This window comes from Zingiber officinale, chromosome 7A (genome assembly GCF_018446385.1).
Source record: "Zingiber officinale cultivar Zhangliang chromosome 7A, Zo_v1.1, whole genome shotgun sequence".
NCBI classification, from domain to species: domain Eukaryota; kingdom Viridiplantae; phylum Streptophyta; class Magnoliopsida; order Zingiberales; family Zingiberaceae; genus Zingiber; species Zingiber officinale.
In genome coordinates, this window is record NC_055998.1 from 118,263,813 (window position 1) to 118,283,465 (window position 19,653).

General features: G+C 42.6%; 1 protein-coding gene across 1 annotated transcript; it reads right to left on the reverse strand.

Annotated features, from left to right (window-relative positions):
- Nucleotides 1–5,944: 5,944 nt before the first annotated feature.
- Nucleotides 5,945–7,180, reverse strand: LOC122002192 (DNA damage-repair/toleration protein DRT102-like). The gene has a single exon (XM_042557277.1). The coding sequence runs from the start codon at nucleotides 7,107–7,109 to the stop codon at nucleotides 6,171–6,173; it is 939 nt and encodes a 312-aa protein (XP_042413211.1). The 5' UTR covers nucleotides 7,110–7,180; the 3' UTR covers nucleotides 5,945–6,170.
- Between the last annotated feature and the right edge of the window lie 12,473 nt (nucleotides 7,181–19,653).

Sequence of the window (19,653 nt, forward strand, 5' to 3'; positions counted from 1 at the left end):
CCTTCTTTTTTTAAGACGATATTGTCCTGCCCAGGTGCTTACGGCTATTGGCAATCGTCTCCCAAGATACAACGACTTGCGTCTCGAAATAGGAGCACTCTAAATTTTGAGCCCTGTAGAACTTTCGAATCCTTGAAACTCTTAAGAGAGGAGAGAGAGAAGAGAACCCAAGAGAAGAATTCACAACTTGAAAATTGAGTGATTTTAGTGGAAGGAATGAGGTTTGTTTTAAAGGGATGAAGAGTTACTCCCAAGAGGTAAAAGGTTTCTTCCAAGAGGTGAAAGGATATAGGATGGGTCTTTTCCCTTAAACCTTTTCACTTAAACTTTTTCATTATGATTAATTTAATTGATTAACATGATTAACTATTTACTTAATCTATTATAAATATTAATTAATCAATTAATTAATATCACAATAATTAATCTTTTAATCAATAAATAAATTAATCAATGAAATTAATTATAATTTCATACCCTTAAATGGTTCCAAATACTCGAGTTAGCGTTTATATATGAATCCAACTCATATGCGAATCAAATTTTCGTCCGATCATACCAGAGCAACCCTTCATTAGACATTAGTTTTTCATTCACTCGAGAAATTGGTTTATGATAGTTTACTCACAAAATAATCGTCTTATCTTTAATGGTCACCAAACCAATTTTCCAACAACTTCACAAGAGAAGCGTCGAGCAATAACCCTACGTTCCATAGAGCAACTTCACAAAAGATGTGCCGAGCAATAACTCTGTATTCAATAAAGTAACCTTACAAAGGATCACTTATCAATATTATTGGATTGGTAAGGTTGAAGAATCCTCGAGGCAATAACACAAGGGTCCATAGAGCAATATGGTTAAACAAGTACTTCATTATCAGGCTTTCGACTCTTAACACATGGTGATAGTTGAAGGGAAGGATATCAAAGACGATTCCCTTAATTCCTTCTTTAGAATATATAGCAACTGGTGAATGATGGACGAACATTAGTTGTCAAAGATGGGTTCTTCAAACCCCCGCCGCCCCGCCCCCCATCTTATGTGACAATCATGGATTGAGCATGCAATAATAAACCATCAGAATTGCGTCTTCATCGACTTAGGCAGGAAGAAGTAGAAAGGTGTGAATAGGGGGGCGTGGATATTCCTTTTTTGACCGCTATATAAACACCTCGGATGGTAAATCCTAGGTACGATGATCTTCTTCTTCTAACTAGTAGAGGCAACTTCTTCTTCTTCAAGTCCTTCTTCATTTACTTTTTTCTCTCTTTATCTTCTCCGATCAATTACTAACTTGAGCATTGGAGAGGTTACGCTGGAGGAGTCTGTGTGTGTGTATATATATATATATATATATATATATATATATATAGACACACACGCATGACTAGTAGTATTTTTTTTTTGTTTGTGTTTTAAACTTGTGGTTAAGTTATGTAGGAGTTTGGTTTTAGAGTTTAGGAATTCAGGTATAGTATTAAGTTTTAAACAAAATTCAAAATATTTTTTTTTTAGATACATAACATTCTTTATAGGTGCTCATGGATTGTCCATGGATAAATAGGTAGGATAATATTTCTATATATCTATATATATTACATGTTGATGTTAAAGCATATTTAATTTGTACGTGGTTATAGATATCAATTTTGTATCCAAATTGTTTTCAAAGGAAAATGATGTTAAACGTTTTTTTTTTTTTTTACAGATATTGAATTTTCATCTAATTGTTGTGTATGCCATGAACCATTTAGCATGTGTCCTATGACTTTCCACTTGGCATTAACTCGATATTGGATCGAGTCAACCTAGTAACATCTTCATGCAATTTCACTAGATGGTATACCTCTTTGAATTTTGATTGCCATGGCAATTATAACAACAATAATATTCATGTATATAATTGTGAGCGGATTTCTTCATTTATAAAGAAAAAAATAAAATAAAGTTTAAATTATGACATTTTTATTGATAAAGAAAAGAAAAAGAAAATAGATGCTATAAGATTTACACTCACTCTTCAGTGAGCTTGATTTAATAAAAAGAAAGCAAGAAACAAATTGGCTTTACTAAATAATATTAATAATTAATCCTTAGTACATGTGACCCTGTCCAATGATGGCATGAACCAAATTGGCGGAGGTAACATAATTTCATATGGCAAGCAACAACGCTTAAACTTTTCTTGTTCCAAATCGAAGAAGCCAATATCCAAATTTGATTTACCTATATCTGCATTGCATCTTGATCCCTCCCAAGTGTCAGTGAAGTAGATACAATTTGCTTTGAGTCCAGCAAAATCTTCGATCGATAATAAATAAGCATTATTCATGCCTATAAAAATAGACTTGTTTCCCAAACATCTAACTTCATCCCAATAAGAATTACTCTCACAATTATACTTGAAAACCATAAATCCTATGGTCTCATGCTTTATGGGATCATCATCAGAAGGATCTAGAAAAACATAATCTGTACGTCTCAAAATTAGGAATAGTTCGCCGGTGCTTGATAATGCTATGTAATGCTCATGATGTCTACGGACTAAAGAGACGAAGGAGTCAGAGAATTCAATGTCACCTTCAATGATAAATCTTTTGATAGGATCATCTCCACTTAGGTCAATCGTAACAATCTCCGAAGGACCTATTAGAGCATAAAATAGTCCATTATAATAAATAATGTCACGCATAGAAAAGTCTAGATTTATCCATTTGGATGTGCCTGCCTTAGTGTAGGCACATGGAAATCCATTAAAAATTACCATGGCCATATAATTACTAGGAGTTGGGTTTGAGGAGAAGATGACTTTCTTTAGGTGGTAGTCACGACAAGTTTCGAAATCATTGAAGTAGGAATTTCCAACTTTCTTGTCATGGAATATGTAACCGCCACAATTAGGTAGAGTTTCACAAGGGAAAAGGTCGAGCAATGAAGGGAGATCTATTTGAACACCAGTAAGTGGATTCAAAAGGCTAATATTAAAAGTTAAATCGACAATGGCAACCCAACCATCATTAGATCCAGCATAACACATGCCATGGAGTGGAGGAGCAAGTGAAGGCACGGGAGAAAACTTGAAAAAAGAATAATGCTCATTATCTGAAGGTAAAGGTAAAAAGGTACATGAGTCATCAATTCGCTCCGCTGGAAGAAGCAGCCAAGGGCATGGAATAACAATAGGAGGGAGCGCCAAGCACCAAGATTTACACACCGTACGAAATACAATACGATGTGGGAGTTGTAGCTTCTCTCCGAGTTGTCTAAGAAGATCATGAGGAAGTAACGACCAATCATAAGCATCATCATCATCCATATTGGAGAGAGAAGAGACGGGGATTTTTGCTTCACCAAAACTCTAGATTGAGGATTGTTAGCTAAGGTTGTATTATTGATAGATATGGTATGCTGCCTCGTCAACAAAAAAAGGTAAATTAATTAACATAATCCTAATTAACAGAATTTTACTTATTTAATAATTTATTATAACAAATTATTTACGTTTTCTTTTACCCAGAAAATAAATATTATCTCTTTATGGATGTCACATTTATCTCTTTAAAAATTCAAATTATTTCAAGAATAAATAGAATAAATCTGAATAAAATTAGAAAGATTTTGTTTATTATATTTAATTGTTTGGAAAAAAAAAATCTTGGAAATCTAAATAGCAATAAAAAATCGATTTGGTTAAATTCAGGATCTTGATTTTTTTTTTGTCGCAAGAAAATCTAAATCATATCTATGTTTAATCCTTTATAACGAAGATTTATAAGGGGCGCCGCCTCTACCTGAGGAGATCAAGGAGCGTGACGGTGGATCTACCGCTTCTTCCCCTCGAGAGCATCGTTGTTCTAGACCTGCTGAAGAGTTCTCGGGATCTGAACCCGTTGCCTTGGATGGCTCACCGGAAGGAGCGGTCTTGGCCCTGAACGTCGAAGAAGAGGATTCTTCTATGATTGTGAAGGAAGCAACATTTAGCTCTACCACAGCCATTTCCTAAATATCAGGAGGAACATGAGGAATCTGTTGATGAATCTTCTGTTCCAGTTGAAAAGATTGTTGTTTTGGGTGAAGAGGAGAGGCAAATTGATGAGATTGCTTTGGCTGAAGTCCAAGTGAAAGTACTGCTGTTTCCTGATGCAGGTGAAACTGCCAAACAACTCAATGAGCGTCATGGAGACCGCTGTTGTGGTGGCAGAGATGAGACTCTGCCAACTGCAGCAGTGCTTACTCTGCCTCCTACCGTGGTCGTCGTCGTTAGTCGTACATCATGGTGGAGTTGCTGTGGCTTGCTCGATGTCTTTGCAGGTTCTGGGGGATCAAACGAGGTAAATGCTTAGTTGGAAGAGATTCTACCTTCTCGGTAGAATGTCTACTTTTGAAGAATTAGTTTTGTGTCAGGTAGATCTCATCTCTGTTTGGTTATTCAGTCACGGCCATTCGTTCTTGCCTAGGATGAACTGAATATTGACAAGTGTCCAAAATTATCAGCTTCTGGTCTGATTCAAGCCATTCTCCATCACTAGTCTATGCATTACATTTTTGTAGCAAATACATTAGCTGATAAGTGAGGGCAAGGATGGGCAAGGATGAAAGCTTAGGATGTCTGGATACTATAACCTATTACTAATTTTCAGCACAGTTGTTTGACTAGAGAGCAAATAGATGTGATAGTTATGATATGGATTAAGGTTATTTGGTTCTCGTACTAGTTGGGAACACAACCAAATATAGCAAAAGAAATAGTTCATCAACATATGTACGACTTAGGTATGTTGTAGGATGGATTATTTAAATGTTTCATTTAAAGTTCACCAGTTGAATGAAGCTTGCTGAAAAAACTAACAAATATATTATGTGTTGGCATCGATTTTGAAGCCACTTGTTGTTTAATTTATGTGTCAGTTATAAGATGATTTACCTTCCTTTTCTGGTTAAAATAAAGCAAATTTTCTGTACAGTAATTGAAGTTGACTTTAGAATATTATTCTTGCTACTAAATAAGGTCTCCTAGTTTGCGAAAATATTAATATATTACATCAAGTTTGCAATTGTCAAAATTCTATTTTCTTTTCAGATAAGTTGAGGGGCCATATTAGGCTGAGCGATAGTTCAAGGCGACATACTGATAATGATTAACAGATTTTTTATGAACCATATAGATTTTGTATGAAAGATAATACAGGATAAGTGCTTCAGATATAAGACACTAGTTGCACTTAACATATTGTATGGTGCTAACCTTGGGAAAAATAGTTGTCTGCTAGGGACGACTCTTCAAAGACAAATTCAAGATTGATTGATAAAGGATCATTAGCTTAAAGGTTTTATCCTTTAGTGGATTCTTCATCTACACTTTCCCACTCTGGGTTGGCATCCAAAATCTCTAAATATCATTCAATCATAACTATTCCTATTTAAGAATAATCTAAAAAATCTAGTTGTTTTTTAAGCAGCAGCTTCGCTGCATAGTTGTATCTAATACATTGCATTCTTGGTGACGCAGAACTTGGTTGCTGGGTTTGAGACAGCAAAGTAATGAATGGGTCCAATGCTTTCAAAATCTCGTTGAGTATTTGCTATCGTTCCCTGGGGTTTTATGCAACTCTTGTTTGTATTTCTTGTTTGGACGGTTTCATACTCTTAAGCTCTGCGTTTGTTGTTCTAATTAACCTATTTGGATGTGTATAATCTTTGAGTTCATTAATGTCCTTCCATAACCATGTTTTGCAGGCTGAAAACAAGGCTTAAGAGAGATTTTGTTAACCATGTCATATACACCTAACAGACTAGGAGTCAATTTCAGAATCAAATTCTGAAAAGCAAATGCAGTGATTTCAAGCATTTGAATCCTACCTTATTGCATGCATTGGTGAAGATCCAAGGCTTCATTGCCAATACAGATTTGCACAATTATTCTAGGAAAAGCAACTGGTAATTTGTGAAAACACACAAGACACCAAAGTTCTTACAAATTTTTTCAACACTGTTTCTCTTCACTTCCTAGCAGCAGTTTTCCAAACACCATTTTATTTTAACAAGCAGCAATTCACACATAGCTAAAGTAACACAGTCGTGCTCAGAAACAAGCAAGATCATCATATTTAGAGCCATAAACAGAGAATTAAAGCTTCAAATATGTACCTCACAAGGAGCGTCTCATCTCAATTACCACTTCCAGCAAGCTCCTTGTCAATGGCTTCGTTAGCTGCTTTCAGGTCCTCATCAAGGAAGATATCCCAATCCCCGTCCCACCGGATGAAGAACTCAGTATCCGTAAAGTACTTGACTCGATGCACATCCCCTGCCGGCGTAAACAGGAAGTCCCCATCTTCAAGATCATAGCTCTCCTTTTTTGTCAAATTCCAAACTTTCTTCTTCCCTTTCATCACCAGGAGGTCGTGCCCGAAAGTGTGGTGGTGCGCCGGCTCAACGCTCCCAGCCTTAAACCTAACTATCGCCGACGTCGGGCTCTCGCGCACAATCTTCATCTCGCCGCCCGGCATGATCTCGACGGGCTCAAAAGTGATGGCTTTCTTCAGGCAGCAGATGGCACAGGAGGAGGCGATATTGGGGATGGCAGCCATCTCCTTTGGGGCGTTATCAAGGAAGTCCTGGATATCATCCGGCCAATCGGCGTCACCGGAGGCCGGGCAGGGAGCTTTGAAGGGGGTTTTGAGCCAGGTTTCAAGAATCTTGACGGCGTCCTCGGGGGTGGTGTTCATACCGGAGACGGTGAGGACGTTGCAGGCGCTGATAGATCGGGCGTTGGCGGCATCGCCCTCGGAGAAGCAGGCGGCGGCATAGACCCGGGGGAACTTGTTGGCAAAGATGGAAACGCCGACTCCAGTGCCGCAGGCGATGACGCCGCGGGTTTCGGGGGAAGAGCCTCCAGAAGCGGCGGCAGCGCTCACGAGGCGGCCGATCTGCTCGGCGACAGAATAATATTTGTCGGTGCCGAGGTCGACGACTTCTACGCCGGGGAGGGAGTGGAGGTGGGCGACGAGGGCATCCTTGAGGGGGCAACCGAACGGATCGGCGCCGGTGTAGATCTTGAAGGCAGGGGCGCCGGCGGCGCTGGTGCCGTTCTCCGCAGACGTCATCTTCTCTCCTGCTTCGCTTTACTGGTGGCAACAGAAATATCAATCATTGATGTGATTTATGATTCGTTTAAGAGACTAAAAATAAGGTCGAAATTGTCATTAAATATCTATTTCATATTTTAAAAACAAAAATCTGCTCGAGATTAAAAATACTAATGAAAAAATAACTAACAAAGGGACAAAAATTGGAATCACAAAAAATGAACGGTGGATATGAAATTCTCCTAAAACTTAGAAAATAAATTCAACAAAAGTGATTAAGCTCGTCTGCTCAGTATCGCTGGGAAAAAACAAAAAAGATAAGGTGGTGATTTTTTTCTCATTTTCGTCGAAATATTGATTGATGTCTGGTCATAAAGTGATTATTCAAGGCCTGTGCCCATTCGAAGATAAGCTGGACTTCGATCTCCTATTGGACCTGCTCAAACCCCTAACTAAGTAATATTATCTTATTGGATGATTTATTGGAGATGATACCTGATCTCGTCCGAAAACTAAGAATGGTAGATCGTCAGTGACATGGAGGGGGAAGGAAATGGTAAGATGTCTTCTAGGTTAATTGAGTCATTGGATTCCTAAAAAAGAGAAAACCGAAGGTGTCAAAAAAATCTTCGGTTAATGGTGTCTTAAGGTTGTTAGAAAATAGGTCGAGAATTATCCTGGTCTAACACTGCAACTCTTAGCATCCGGTGATAGAAATGAAGAAAATAAATAATACTATAATGAATAACATAAAAGACTATATGTAAAACATACCAGGCCCGCGAGAGCATACCGAAAGTGACGAAGAGCCGGAGGCGATGGCGCTGAGCCGGAAGTGATGGCGCTGAGCCAAAGGCGATGGCGTTGAGTCAGAAGCGATGGCGCTTAGTCGGAAGCGATGGCGCTAAGACGGAAGTGATGGCGCGGAGTCGGAGTGTGGCACGGTGCGGGAGGCGATGGCATGGAGTCGAAGGACGGCACATAGGCGGAATATGACAGTGACACATAGATCGAAATATGACAATGGCACATAGGCCGGAATACAAGGATGACACACAAATCGGAACAAGACAACGATGTGAAGGCCAAAAGCAGTAGTGACTCAAAGGCCAGAGATGGGCTAGATCAGAGGGGCCGAGTGGAATGTTAGATCATCGAAACAAGCATTGAGCTGCGCTAAACACATATTGATGTCGAATCTGAAGACAAGGGTGTCGGCGAGTCAGATCCGCCGGCAAGGGTGCTGGTCGGTCGGATCTAGCGGCATGGGCATCGACAACGACATCAGCAGCGGCATTGGCGGTTGGGGGCTACTCGCGAGGGGTTATGGAGTGGATCCGACTATGTGACCGACGAAGAGGAGGCAAATTTGGTGCTATGGCCAGCGACATGGCTGACAACATGGCTAGAGTCATCCGTCGTAGAGGAGGAGAGGAGGTCGTCGATGTGTAGAGGGCAACGTGGCTAGTGAGGGAGGAGGCGCTGACGGCCGGTCGTGGACCGTGGAGAGAAAGCGGCCGGTGGGTGGCTTTGGGTGTTGGAAAAGAGAGGGAGGCGGGCGCGCAGAGGGAGAGGGAGGCAACGCCATCAGCCTGCTGTGGACGGCAAAGAGAAGGGCGGCTGGTGAAGGTAGCCATCGAAGGCGTGGCCAGCAAAACAAACGTGGTGCGTGCCTACGTCGGTGGTGGCATCCTCTCATGCGTTGGCAGTGTGAACGAAGGGCGGTACGTGCCTGAACCTGAGGGCAAAGAGGAGGGGGCGATTGGCTGGTGACGACAGCGGCTTCGTGACGAGGGGGGCCTCGGAAGACAGATCGTGTGAGGGAGATAGCTAGCAAAATAGAGGCGTCCGATGTCAAAGGCCACCGACGTTGAAGCCGACCGGCAGGAGTCCAGGGAGGCTGCATATGCTTAGCGGCGGCGTGCGAAGGAAGAGGAGACCATGAGAAAAAGCCCCCTTGATGGCTGCCTCCTTCAAGCATTGAAAGCCCAGCCAAAACCTTAAAAGGAGAGGAAACAGTGAAAAGCCAAAAATACCTTCCCCATCCACGTGTTCTCCCATTTCCATTTGCCACATCACAAGTCTCCCCTTCAAGTATAGTCGAAGGAGGCGCGAGTCGAACTAACTAGACAGTTTATTGTAAAAATTTAATTGCTCCTTACTACAAAGTTAGACCACCGAGCCTACCATATGATGTTGATCCAATAACAGTGGCAATGTCGAGCGAGCAATGGAAATGGTGCCAAGTGAGCAGCAAAAAATGCTGTCGGATGAGCGACGATGATGGTGTTTACGAAGTGGTGAGCGATGCGTGTGCTGACCGAGTAGCAAAAAATAGTATTGAGCTAACGACCGAGCAGATGTCGATCTAGCGATCGAGAGAATGCCAAGTAGACAATCAAGCGAATGGTCGAGTGAATGCTAATTGGGTAATCGAGTGGATACTAAGCGAGCAGTTGGGCGGATGCTGAGTGAGCGATGAAAACAACACTGAGAGAGAAATGGTGATGTCGAGCAGGTGATGGCAATGCCGAGCAAGGGGCGAGTAAAACGAGTGCTGACCGAGTAGCAAGTGAGGCGAGTGTCGATTAGGCTAGTGTTGAACAGAGCGGCGAGTTAGGCGAGCGTCATGGAGGTCCGACAGAATTGGGAAGTGGTCATGTGGGAGACCCGTCTGATCGGTGTAGCCGATTGGGAAAAAGTGGAGCACGTGAGATCGAAGGGCGTGAAGCCTGTGAGCTGAACTGGAGCTGAGCCTAAGAGCTGAGCAGGCGCAAAGCCCGTGATATCGAAGGGAATAGATCTCGTGGATCGAGTGGGCGCAGAGCCCGTGAGTCAAACGGGAGCGGAGCCCATGAGTTAAACAAGAGAGAGAGAGAGAAGAGCTTGTGAGTCGAGCGGCACAAAACCTTTGAGCTGAGTGAGCACGGAGCCCCTGATATCGAAGGCAGTAGAGCTCATGGAACGAGTGGGTTTGGAGCTGTAAACCGAGCGGGAGAGGAGGCCATAAGCCGAGTGGGCGCGAATCTTGTGAGTCGAATGGGAATGAGAGCGATGCCCGTGAGCCAAGTGGGAGTGGAGCCCGTGAATCGAACGAGAGCGGAGCTCGTGAGTCAAATGAGAGCGGAGCCTATGAGCTGAGCGGACACAAAGCCTGTGAGATTGAAGGGAGCAAGGCTCGTGGATCAGGCGAGAGAGAAGCTCGTGAGATCCAAGGATGTGGAGCCCATGAGGCGAGTGGGCGTGGAGCTTGTGAGATCGAAGGGAGCAAGGCTCGAGGATCAAGCGAAGCCGTGAGTGGGCACATTGCTTGAGGGCCAAATGAGAGCAGAGCCCGTGAGTTGAACAGGAGCGGGACCTATAAGTCGAATGGGTGTGGAGCCCATGAGTCGAATAAGAGCAAAGCCCGTGAGTCGAATAGGAGCGGAGCCCGTGAGTCAAATGTGAACGGGGCTGGAGCCTGTGAGCTGAGTGGGTGCGAAGCCCGTGAGATCAAAGGAAGCAAGGTTCGTGGATCAGGCTAGAGTGAAGTGCGTGAGATCGAAGGGTGTGGGGCTCGTCCATGAGATCGAAGGGTGTGGGGTCTGTGAGTCGAGTGGGTACAGAGCTCATTAGTCAAATGTGAACGGGAGCATAACCTATGAGTCAACCAAGAGTGGGAGCATAGTCTGTGAATCGAAGGACACGTAGCCCGTGGGATACTATGGTTCGAGACCAGTGGCGAAACTTTTGTCCGAGACCAGTGGCGATAGCTCAACCCCGAATGGGGGAGATTGAGACCTGAATTCAGTAGAAGCGAGGCCCATAGCAATTCGAAGGAACGGAGCAATGATTGTACCTGATCGTGGAGTCGTGCCAACTGATTGAGGATCTAACTTGATCCCTCGACTCCCAAATACCCCGTGGAGTCGGGGAGAGAAATAATGACAATCTCTTAAGCCCAAAATGTCCACGGAGTTAGGGAGAGAATAGTCTGAGCCCTAACCATCAAAGAGAGTGAAGCCTGTAGCAATACAAGGGAGTGCAACAATGATTATACTTGATTGTGGAGTCATGTCGACCAATTGAGGATATAATCCCTTGACTTGTGAATACATGTAGAGTCGGGGAGAGAAATAGCATTGATCCCTTGACTCCCACATGTCATCAGAGTAAGGGAGAGAATAATTTGAGCCCTGATTATCAAGGAGAGCGAAGCTCGTAGCAATATGAGAGAACAAAGCACTGATCAAGGAGCTGAGCTCCTAGTTTCTGATTGGAGAGTGAAGCCCCTAGACTGTGATTGGAGAGCTAGACCCCTAGATCTTGATCGGGGAGTTATACCACTAGTCTCTGATTGAGGAGTTGTGCCCCTAGTGTCAAATTGGGGAGTTGTGCCCCTAGTATTTGATCGAGGAGTTGTGGCTCTAATCTTTGATCAGAAGTTGTGCCTTTAGTCTTTCATCAGGAAGTTGTGTCCCTAGTGTCCGATCAAGGATCTAGGGTCCCAGTCTCTTATCATAGAACTATGCCCTTAGTCTCTTATCAGGGAACTGTAGCAGATTCTGTGGCTGTAAAAATAGAATATAATAGAAAAACTAACCTGCTAACCGACTAAATATCTAACTCAATCCCTCGACTTTCGAATACCCATAGAGTGAGGGGAAAGAATATTATATAATAAGAATCTAGTGCCAATGCTACATGAGGATCTATAGAATAAGGGTCTTGTCAAGACGAAAACCTATAAGCTTCGAGCATCTCGGTTGAACGAGAATGATGCCTAAGAAATTTCATTTCCTGCTGCACTGTGGTGGTGATGTGTTCGTCAAAATACTTTAGGATCATGGTAATGGTAGAGAGCTTTCTGGCGTAATCTATCTTCACATTCTAGATCTGGCGGAGAGATTATAACAGACGACGCCAAATTTAATCTTGTCTAGAAGCGGTGGAGATGGTGCGCTAGGCATATCGCTCTATCATTAAGTGAGAGAATACTTTAAGATGGAAAAGAGGATGAAAACCTTGTTGATACAGTCTGACCTGGCTGTTGTTTTGATGTTGACACTGATTTAAGTTTGCATCAGATGTTAATTAAACTCGGTTTGATTAATGATCAAGGTTGATCAAGTGGAAGGGAAAAGTCCAAGTTGAAACTTGGCACGCGAAGTCGGAGAGAGCTCATTCTCCGGACTAGGTCAGAGAGGGCTCGGTAGCTCGTTCTCTGGACCTGACGAAGTCGGAGAGGGCTCGGTAGCTCGTTCTCCGGACTAGGTCGGAGAAGACTCGGTAGCTCGTTCTCGGGACCAGGTCAGAGAGGGCTCGGTAGCTCGTTCTCTGGACCGGACGAAGTCGGAGAGGGCTCGGTAGCTCGTTCTCTGGACTAGGTCAGAGAGGGCTCGGTAGCTCGTTCTCTGGACCTGACGAAGTCGGAGAGGGCTCGGTAGCTCGTTCTCCAGATTAGGTCGGAGAGGGCTCGGTAGCTCGTTCTCCGGACCAGGTCAGAGAGGGCTCGGTAGCTCGTTCTCTGGACCGGACGAAGTCGGAGAGGGCTCGGTAGCTCGTTCTCTGGACTAGGTCAGAGAGGGCTCGGTAGCTCGTTCTCTGGACCAGACGAAGTCGGAGAGGGCTCGGCAGCTCGTTCTCCGGACTAGGTCAGAGAGGGCTCGGGAGCTCGTTCTCTGGACCGGATTAGGTCAAAGAGGACTCGGGAGCTCGTTCTCAGACCAATCCTAGTATCACATAGGCGTTGGATCGGTCAACAGACCGATCCAGTGATACTTTGGATGACTGATCGGTCCACAAACCGATCTAGTGAAACTCAAGTTTCTGATCGGTCTGGTGACCGATCAGGAAACACTCAGTAGCACACTAAGTGTAATCTGATCGGTCTGTAGACCGATCAGGAAACACTCAGTGAGCCACTGAGTGCAATCTGATCGGTCTCCAAGACCGATCAGGAGATGCTACTGCGAAAGAAGAAAGGCAGGGATCGGTCGTGGAGACCGATCCAGCTGCGGCTTGATCGGTCTCCACGACCGATCAGACAAGCAATGGACCGATCAGGATATGTCCTGATCGGTCCATGGATCGGTCTGGTGACCGATCCACACACGATCCATATTGTTCGCTGTTTCTGCGATTCCTCCACTGTATTTGATCTGCCTGATTCATGTGATATAACCTCTGTGCTGTTAGCTTTTGAGTTTGCAGGATCACAGGTATCATTCCAAGCTTAAATTCAAATTAAGTCAATAAGAGGAATACGACAAATGGCCTTTCTGCTGTGATTCGTGGCGCATGGTGCATTTGAAGCATCAACGGCTACTGGTGTGATCTGGCTGTGATCTGCTTGACTCCTGGTGATTGGTTCGAGCTCAGAAGACATCAGTGAAGACTGTGATTTCATAGGTGTGAGTTCAGGGAACCAGGTAAGGAGGAAGAGGGATTGGCTAGAGCGATGATTCGGTGCAGATTGACCACGATTCGCGACAGCAGAGAACAGGGGCTTAAGAAGCAGTAAAAAGCGAGAGGAAAGAACAACAAGCAAGAAAGTGAAAGAAAGTTCTGTTGATCGTTGAGGTGTGCTAAGTTCTTGAGCTCTCGGGTGTGATACTGCTGTCTGTGAGTTCCCTGTTTTCACTGATCCTCGTGTGGTTGTAAGCTTTAGTTCATTCTTCTATGCCACCGAGCTCTGTAAGTCTTGTGCTTTAACATATATATTTCTTGAGACTTTGTGGAGAGGTTACTCCACCGAGAAGGAGGATCTTTAGCCGGAATTTTTCCGGGGTACGATCTACCGAAGATCGAGGGGTCGTCCACCTTACGGACACGCCGAGGAGTAGAGGCAAGTTATCCCCGAACCTCGTAAATCCTTGTGTTAGTGTGCTTGTTTCCTCCTTGTTTTAGTTTCCTAATTCCGCTGTGCTAACAAGTTTATTTGTAGACATTTGTGTTTAAGTTTTAAGAGGCTATTCACCCCCCCTCTAGCCATCTAAGATCCTAACAAGTGGTATCAGAGCCTGGTGCTCTTCATCTGGACTAACATCCAAAGGAGCAAGAAGATGGCCATGAAGGAAGGATTCAGCACCAACAGACCACCCTTCTTCGATGGAGCAGATTTCCAGTACTGGAAGAGCCGCATGGAGTATTACCTCAAGACTGATATCTCCATGTGGTTCTCGGTCAAGGAAGGATTCACACCACCGAAGGACGAAGAAGGTAAGGAACTCGATTCATCAAGGTGGTCTACCGAACAAACTCGTAAAGGGCAAGCCGATGCCAAGGCAGTAGTCACCTTACAATGTGGGATTGCCAAGGACCAACTCGTCAAGGTAGGTCCATTCTCGAGTGCAAAAGATTTATGGAACAAGCTTATCGAGCTCCAAGAAGGAACTCGTGATTCTCGGATAGCCAAGAGGGACCTATTCTTGAATCAACTACAAAATCTCACCATGAAGGAAAACAAAATGGTAAGTGAACTACATGGGAGGTTCAAGGAAATCATCAATGGTCTACATTCCGTGGATGAACGCGTGGAGAATCGCGATCTAGTAAGGTATGCTCTTAAATCCTTTCCAAGGAATGCCTTGTGGTCATCTATGGTAGATGCCTACAAGGTTTCCAAGGATCTTTCCATTGTTAAATTAGACGAATTCTTTTGTGAAATGGAACTTCATGAACTCGCTAACAAAGGTCAAAGAGAGAAAGGTATTGCCTTAGTTGCAGGACCAAAGAACAAGGATGGAAGAAGAAAGAGGGAAAAGAAGAAGGAGAAAGAGATTTCTTCATCTACATCCTCCTCCGAGTCCGATGATGAAGGTGGATCATCATCAAGCGAGATGGCAAATTTTGTGAGGAGAATTATGAGAAGAAGCCGAAGATACAAAGGAAAAGGTAAACCTAATGATCAAAATATCGATAAGACTAATGTTACATGTTATGAGTGTAGCAAGAAAGGTCACTACCGGAGTGAGTGTCCAAAACTCAAGAAGGAGGAACGGGCCAAAAAGAAGGAGGAAAGAGCCAAGAAGAAGAAAGCTCTCAAGGCCACTTGGGATGAATCTTCCTCAAGCTCATCAGAGGAGGAAGGGAAGAAGGAGAAGAGTACTCGGCAATTGGCACTCATGACAAGGGAGGAGTCCGAGTCCGAGAGTGATGACTCAAGCACTTCAACCGCGGCTTCATCATCTTCGGATGATGAAGAGGTAACCTCTTCTCACTTAGAAAAATGTTATAAGACTATTACACATTTGTCTACCTTGCTTAAAAAATCAAAAACAGAAAATAAATCATTAAAAGAAGAAGTAGAAAACTTGAGGGCCCTTAGGGAAGATGAGGTTGATGACCTACATCTAGAGGTCCTTGAGGATGAGAACAAGGCCTTGAAGGGTGAGGTTGAGAAACTCAAGAAAATGCTTGAAAAATTCTCAACTAGCTCTAAGACCCTAGACATGATTCTAAATGCCCAAAGGGCGGTCCACAACAAGGCTGGATTAGGATACCAACCTAAGGAGTCTAGCTTTATTTCTTTAGTGTCAAGAACCCAATTTCATAGATCGCATGTTTCTAGGGATCATGAGACTAGGAAGAAGGTAACAAAGGCATGGGTGCCTAAGTCTTTCATTGTAGATGCATTAGGTCCCAAGATTTGGGTACCTAAAATATCTATCTTTCGTGTCTTGTAGGCATTGGTAAAGGGGGAGCGTCTATCAACTTGGTTTGTTGATAGTGGATGCTCCAAGCACATGACCGGGGACAAGTCACTATTTTCTACCATTCAAAACAAAAATAGAGGTAATGTGTCCTTTGGTAATAATGGTAGCTTTAAGGTTATAGGGGTTGGAGACATTCATATATCCGAATATCTCCAAATCAAGAATATCCTTCTAGTCAAGGGGATGACTTTTAATCTCCTAAGTGTCAGTCAATTGTGTGATACGGGTTACACAATTGAGTTTCATTCGAGTCAATGTCTAGTCAAAAACATTGACACACTTGACACGGTACTAGTAGGCACAAGGGTAGATAACATTTATCAAGTTTCTTTTAAAAGTGCTACTAATGCTCTTGATAAGTGTTTCATGTCAAAAGAAGAAGAATCGTGGCTTTGGCATAGGAGATTGGCTCATGTGAACATGAAGAATATCCGGAAGCTGGTCAACAAAAGGTTAGTGCGAGGCTTACCAAGCATCAAGTACCAAAAGACCAAATTGTGTGATGTATGTCAGAAGGGTAAGCAAACTAAAGCGCCTCATAAAGGTAAAAGCGCTGTAAGTACAACCACTGCCTTAGACTTATTACATATGGATTTGTTTGATTGCAGTAGTGTTATTTCATTAAATGGAAGTAGATACTGTTTTGTGATTATTGATGACTTTACTAGGTATACATGGACCTTCTTTTTGAAAACTAAGGATCAAACCATAGATATTTTTATTTCCTTTTGTAGAAGAACTGAAAATGAAAAATCAACAACAATTAAAACCATTAGAAGTGATCATGGTGGGGAATTTCAAAATCATAGGTTTTTAGAATTTTGTCAAGAAAAGGGATATAGGCATGAGTTCTCTACTCCAAGGACCCCACAGCAAAATGGGGTTGTGGAGAGAAAGAACCGAGTCTTACAAGAGGCTGCACGAAGTATGCTCAATGAGTACTCACTACAGAGTTACTTATGGACAGAAGCTGTAAATACAGCTTGCTATGTGCAAAACCGAATCCTGATACATAGGTTTTTAGGAAAGACTCCCCATGAACTTTGGTTTGGAAAACCCCCTACAATTAAACATCTTAGGGTGTTTGGTTGTAAGGTGTTTATTTTGAACACCAAGGACCATCTTGGAAAATTTTCGGCCAAGGCTGATGAAGGGATACTGGTCGGGTACTCGCTCACCAGCAAAGTCTATCGAGTCTACAACAATAGGACTAAATTGATTGAAGAGTCCTCTGATATAGCTTTTGAAGAAATCCCTAACTTAAATGATCAATCAAGGGATGTAGGAGAAATTCAATTTGAACTTAGAAGGCTAAGTTTGAATGATCGAAACATAGAAAGAGTCGAAGTTGACTCTGATGATGATGAGAAAAGGCAACAAAGAACTCAATCTGATCCTTTGTCTGATATTGAGTCCTTGCCTGTGCCTAGTGAGACCATTCATGAGGCACCACCAACACCAAGACAATATAGGATAGCCACTAGTCATCCCCAAGACCAAATTGTGGGAGACATCCAACAAGGGGTTAGGACTAGGTCATTCTTTAGAAATGAGTCTAATGAAGTCGCATTGATTTCAGAGATTGAACCAAAATTAGTTGATGAGGCATTGCGCGATCCTGATTGGATCATAGCTATGCAAGATGAGTTAGGTCAATTTGAAAGGAGCCAAGTGTGGGACTTAGTTCCTAGACCTAAGAAGACCACTATTATTGGAACTAAATGGGTCTTCAAAAATAAGTTAAATCAAAAGGGAGAAGTTGTAAGAAACAAGGCAAGACTTGTAGCCAAGGGCTATAGTCAAGTCGAAGGTCTCGATTATGATGAGACTTATGCTCCCGTGACCCGATTAGAGTCCATTCGTTTGATGCTAGCTTTTGTTGCACATAGAGGTTTCAAGCTCTATCAAATGGATGTTAAATCTGCCTTCTTAAATGGCTTTATTAAAGAAGAGGTCTATGTTGAACAACCACCGGGGTTTGTGAATACCGAAGCTCCAAACCACGTGTACAAGCTCAAGAAAGCACTTTATGGGCTTAAACAAGCACCACGAGCTTGGTACGAAAGGTTGTCAACATATTTACTAGAAAAGGGTTTTGTAAGAGGCCAAATAGACCCAACACTATTTCTGCGTAAAGATCGTGAAAATATTTTTGTAGCCCAAGTGTATGTCGATGACATAATTTGTGGCTCAAATAACAAGAGCTATTTGAATGAATTTATTTCTCACATGGAAAGTGAGTTTGAGATGAGTCTAGTAGGAGAATTGACATTCTTCCTTGGACTTGAAATCAAACAAACTCGAGATGGAATTTATGTCCATCAGACGAAATACACTCAAGAGATGCTCAAAAAATTCAAAATGAGTGACTCTAAGGAAGTATCCACTCCAATGGCGACAAACACTCGTCTTAACAATGATGAGAGTGGGAAACCAGTTGATCTGACGCAATATAGAAGCATGATCGGTAGTCTTCTATATCTCACAGCTAGTCGACCGGACATACTTTTTGCTGTGGATATGTGCGCTAGATATCAAGTTTGTGCCAAGGAATCTCATTTAACTGCAGTTAAGAGAATTCTGAGATACCTTAAAGGCACAATTAGAGTAGGTCTTTGGTACCCTCGTACGGAGTCTTTTGATTTGATAGGCTATACCGATTCCGATTATGCTGGATGCAAATTGGATCGGAAAAGCACTAGTGGGGGTTGCCAATTTTTAGGTTCATCGTTGATTAGTTGGTCAAGTCGGAAGCAACATTGTGTTGCTCTCTCCACGACCGAGGCTGAATACATTGCCATGGGAGAGAGTGTATCACAATTGTTGTGGATGATTCACACTCTAGAAGATTATGGACTTTCGTATAAAGGAGTGCAAGTGTTGTGTGACAACATTAGCACAATAAACCTAACGAAAAATCCAGTCCATCATTCAAGGACCAAACACATCGAAGTGCGTCATCACTTCATTAGAGATCACGTAGCTAGGGGAGACATTACACTCACATATGTTGAGTCAAAGTCAAACCTAGCCGATATTTTCACCAAACCCCTTCCAGAAAATGAATTTAGTCATTTACGGAGGGAATTGGGAATGTGTTTGGCTCAATAAGTCATTTTGACCACATCATGATCAATAAGGACCATTAAAATGACAAGAGAAATTGGGAAATTAATTTGGGCAACTTGGGAATATCTCACACAAACTATAAGGTTTAACAAAATATTTTTGTTTGCTAGAAATGGGGTGAGATGCTAGGATCAACCAAATTATTCAAAATGTATCATGCATCCCTTGAATAATTAGGTTGAAGAGACATAAATTGAGTATGAGGAAGGTCATTACATAATTCATGTGTATTTGGCTCCTAGATCTTACTCATATATTCCAACAAAGGAATCTTGGTTGGACCTGTGTCTAGAAATCATCTAACCTTGTTTATGTGTTGATTGATACCCTTGATTGATATCTTCCTGATTTTGATTGAAAATAGGACAAGTTGGTGAAGAAACCTTGACATATTTTGACAAACTTATAACTACTCATAGTAAGGATATATTTTGAACCGATAGCCTAAGTCAGATTTATTACCTTGGTTCACTATAGATCATAGTTTCAGCAAACAAACAAAACAAACTTCTCTGGTTTTGAAACCTTAAGATTCAACACATTTGTTATGAAGTGTCTGAAACTTTCGAGCCCTAACTAATTCCAAAGCATTAGAGCTCATCATTAGGAAATATTCATTGGTATCACTGAATATAATCTGTGGGCTCTTCAGATCCTAGGTTCTGAACTTGGAAGTTGTTGAACCAAGTTTCAGAGCTTTCGATACGAATTTCAGAGACTGGAATCACTGACTATCA

Bases quoted from the DNA above. Each gene is read 5' to 3' on its own strand.
- LOC122002192 (XM_042557277.1), bottom strand. From the start codon at position 7,109: ATGACGTCTGCGGAGAACGGCACCAGCGCCGCCGGCGCCCCTGCCTTC.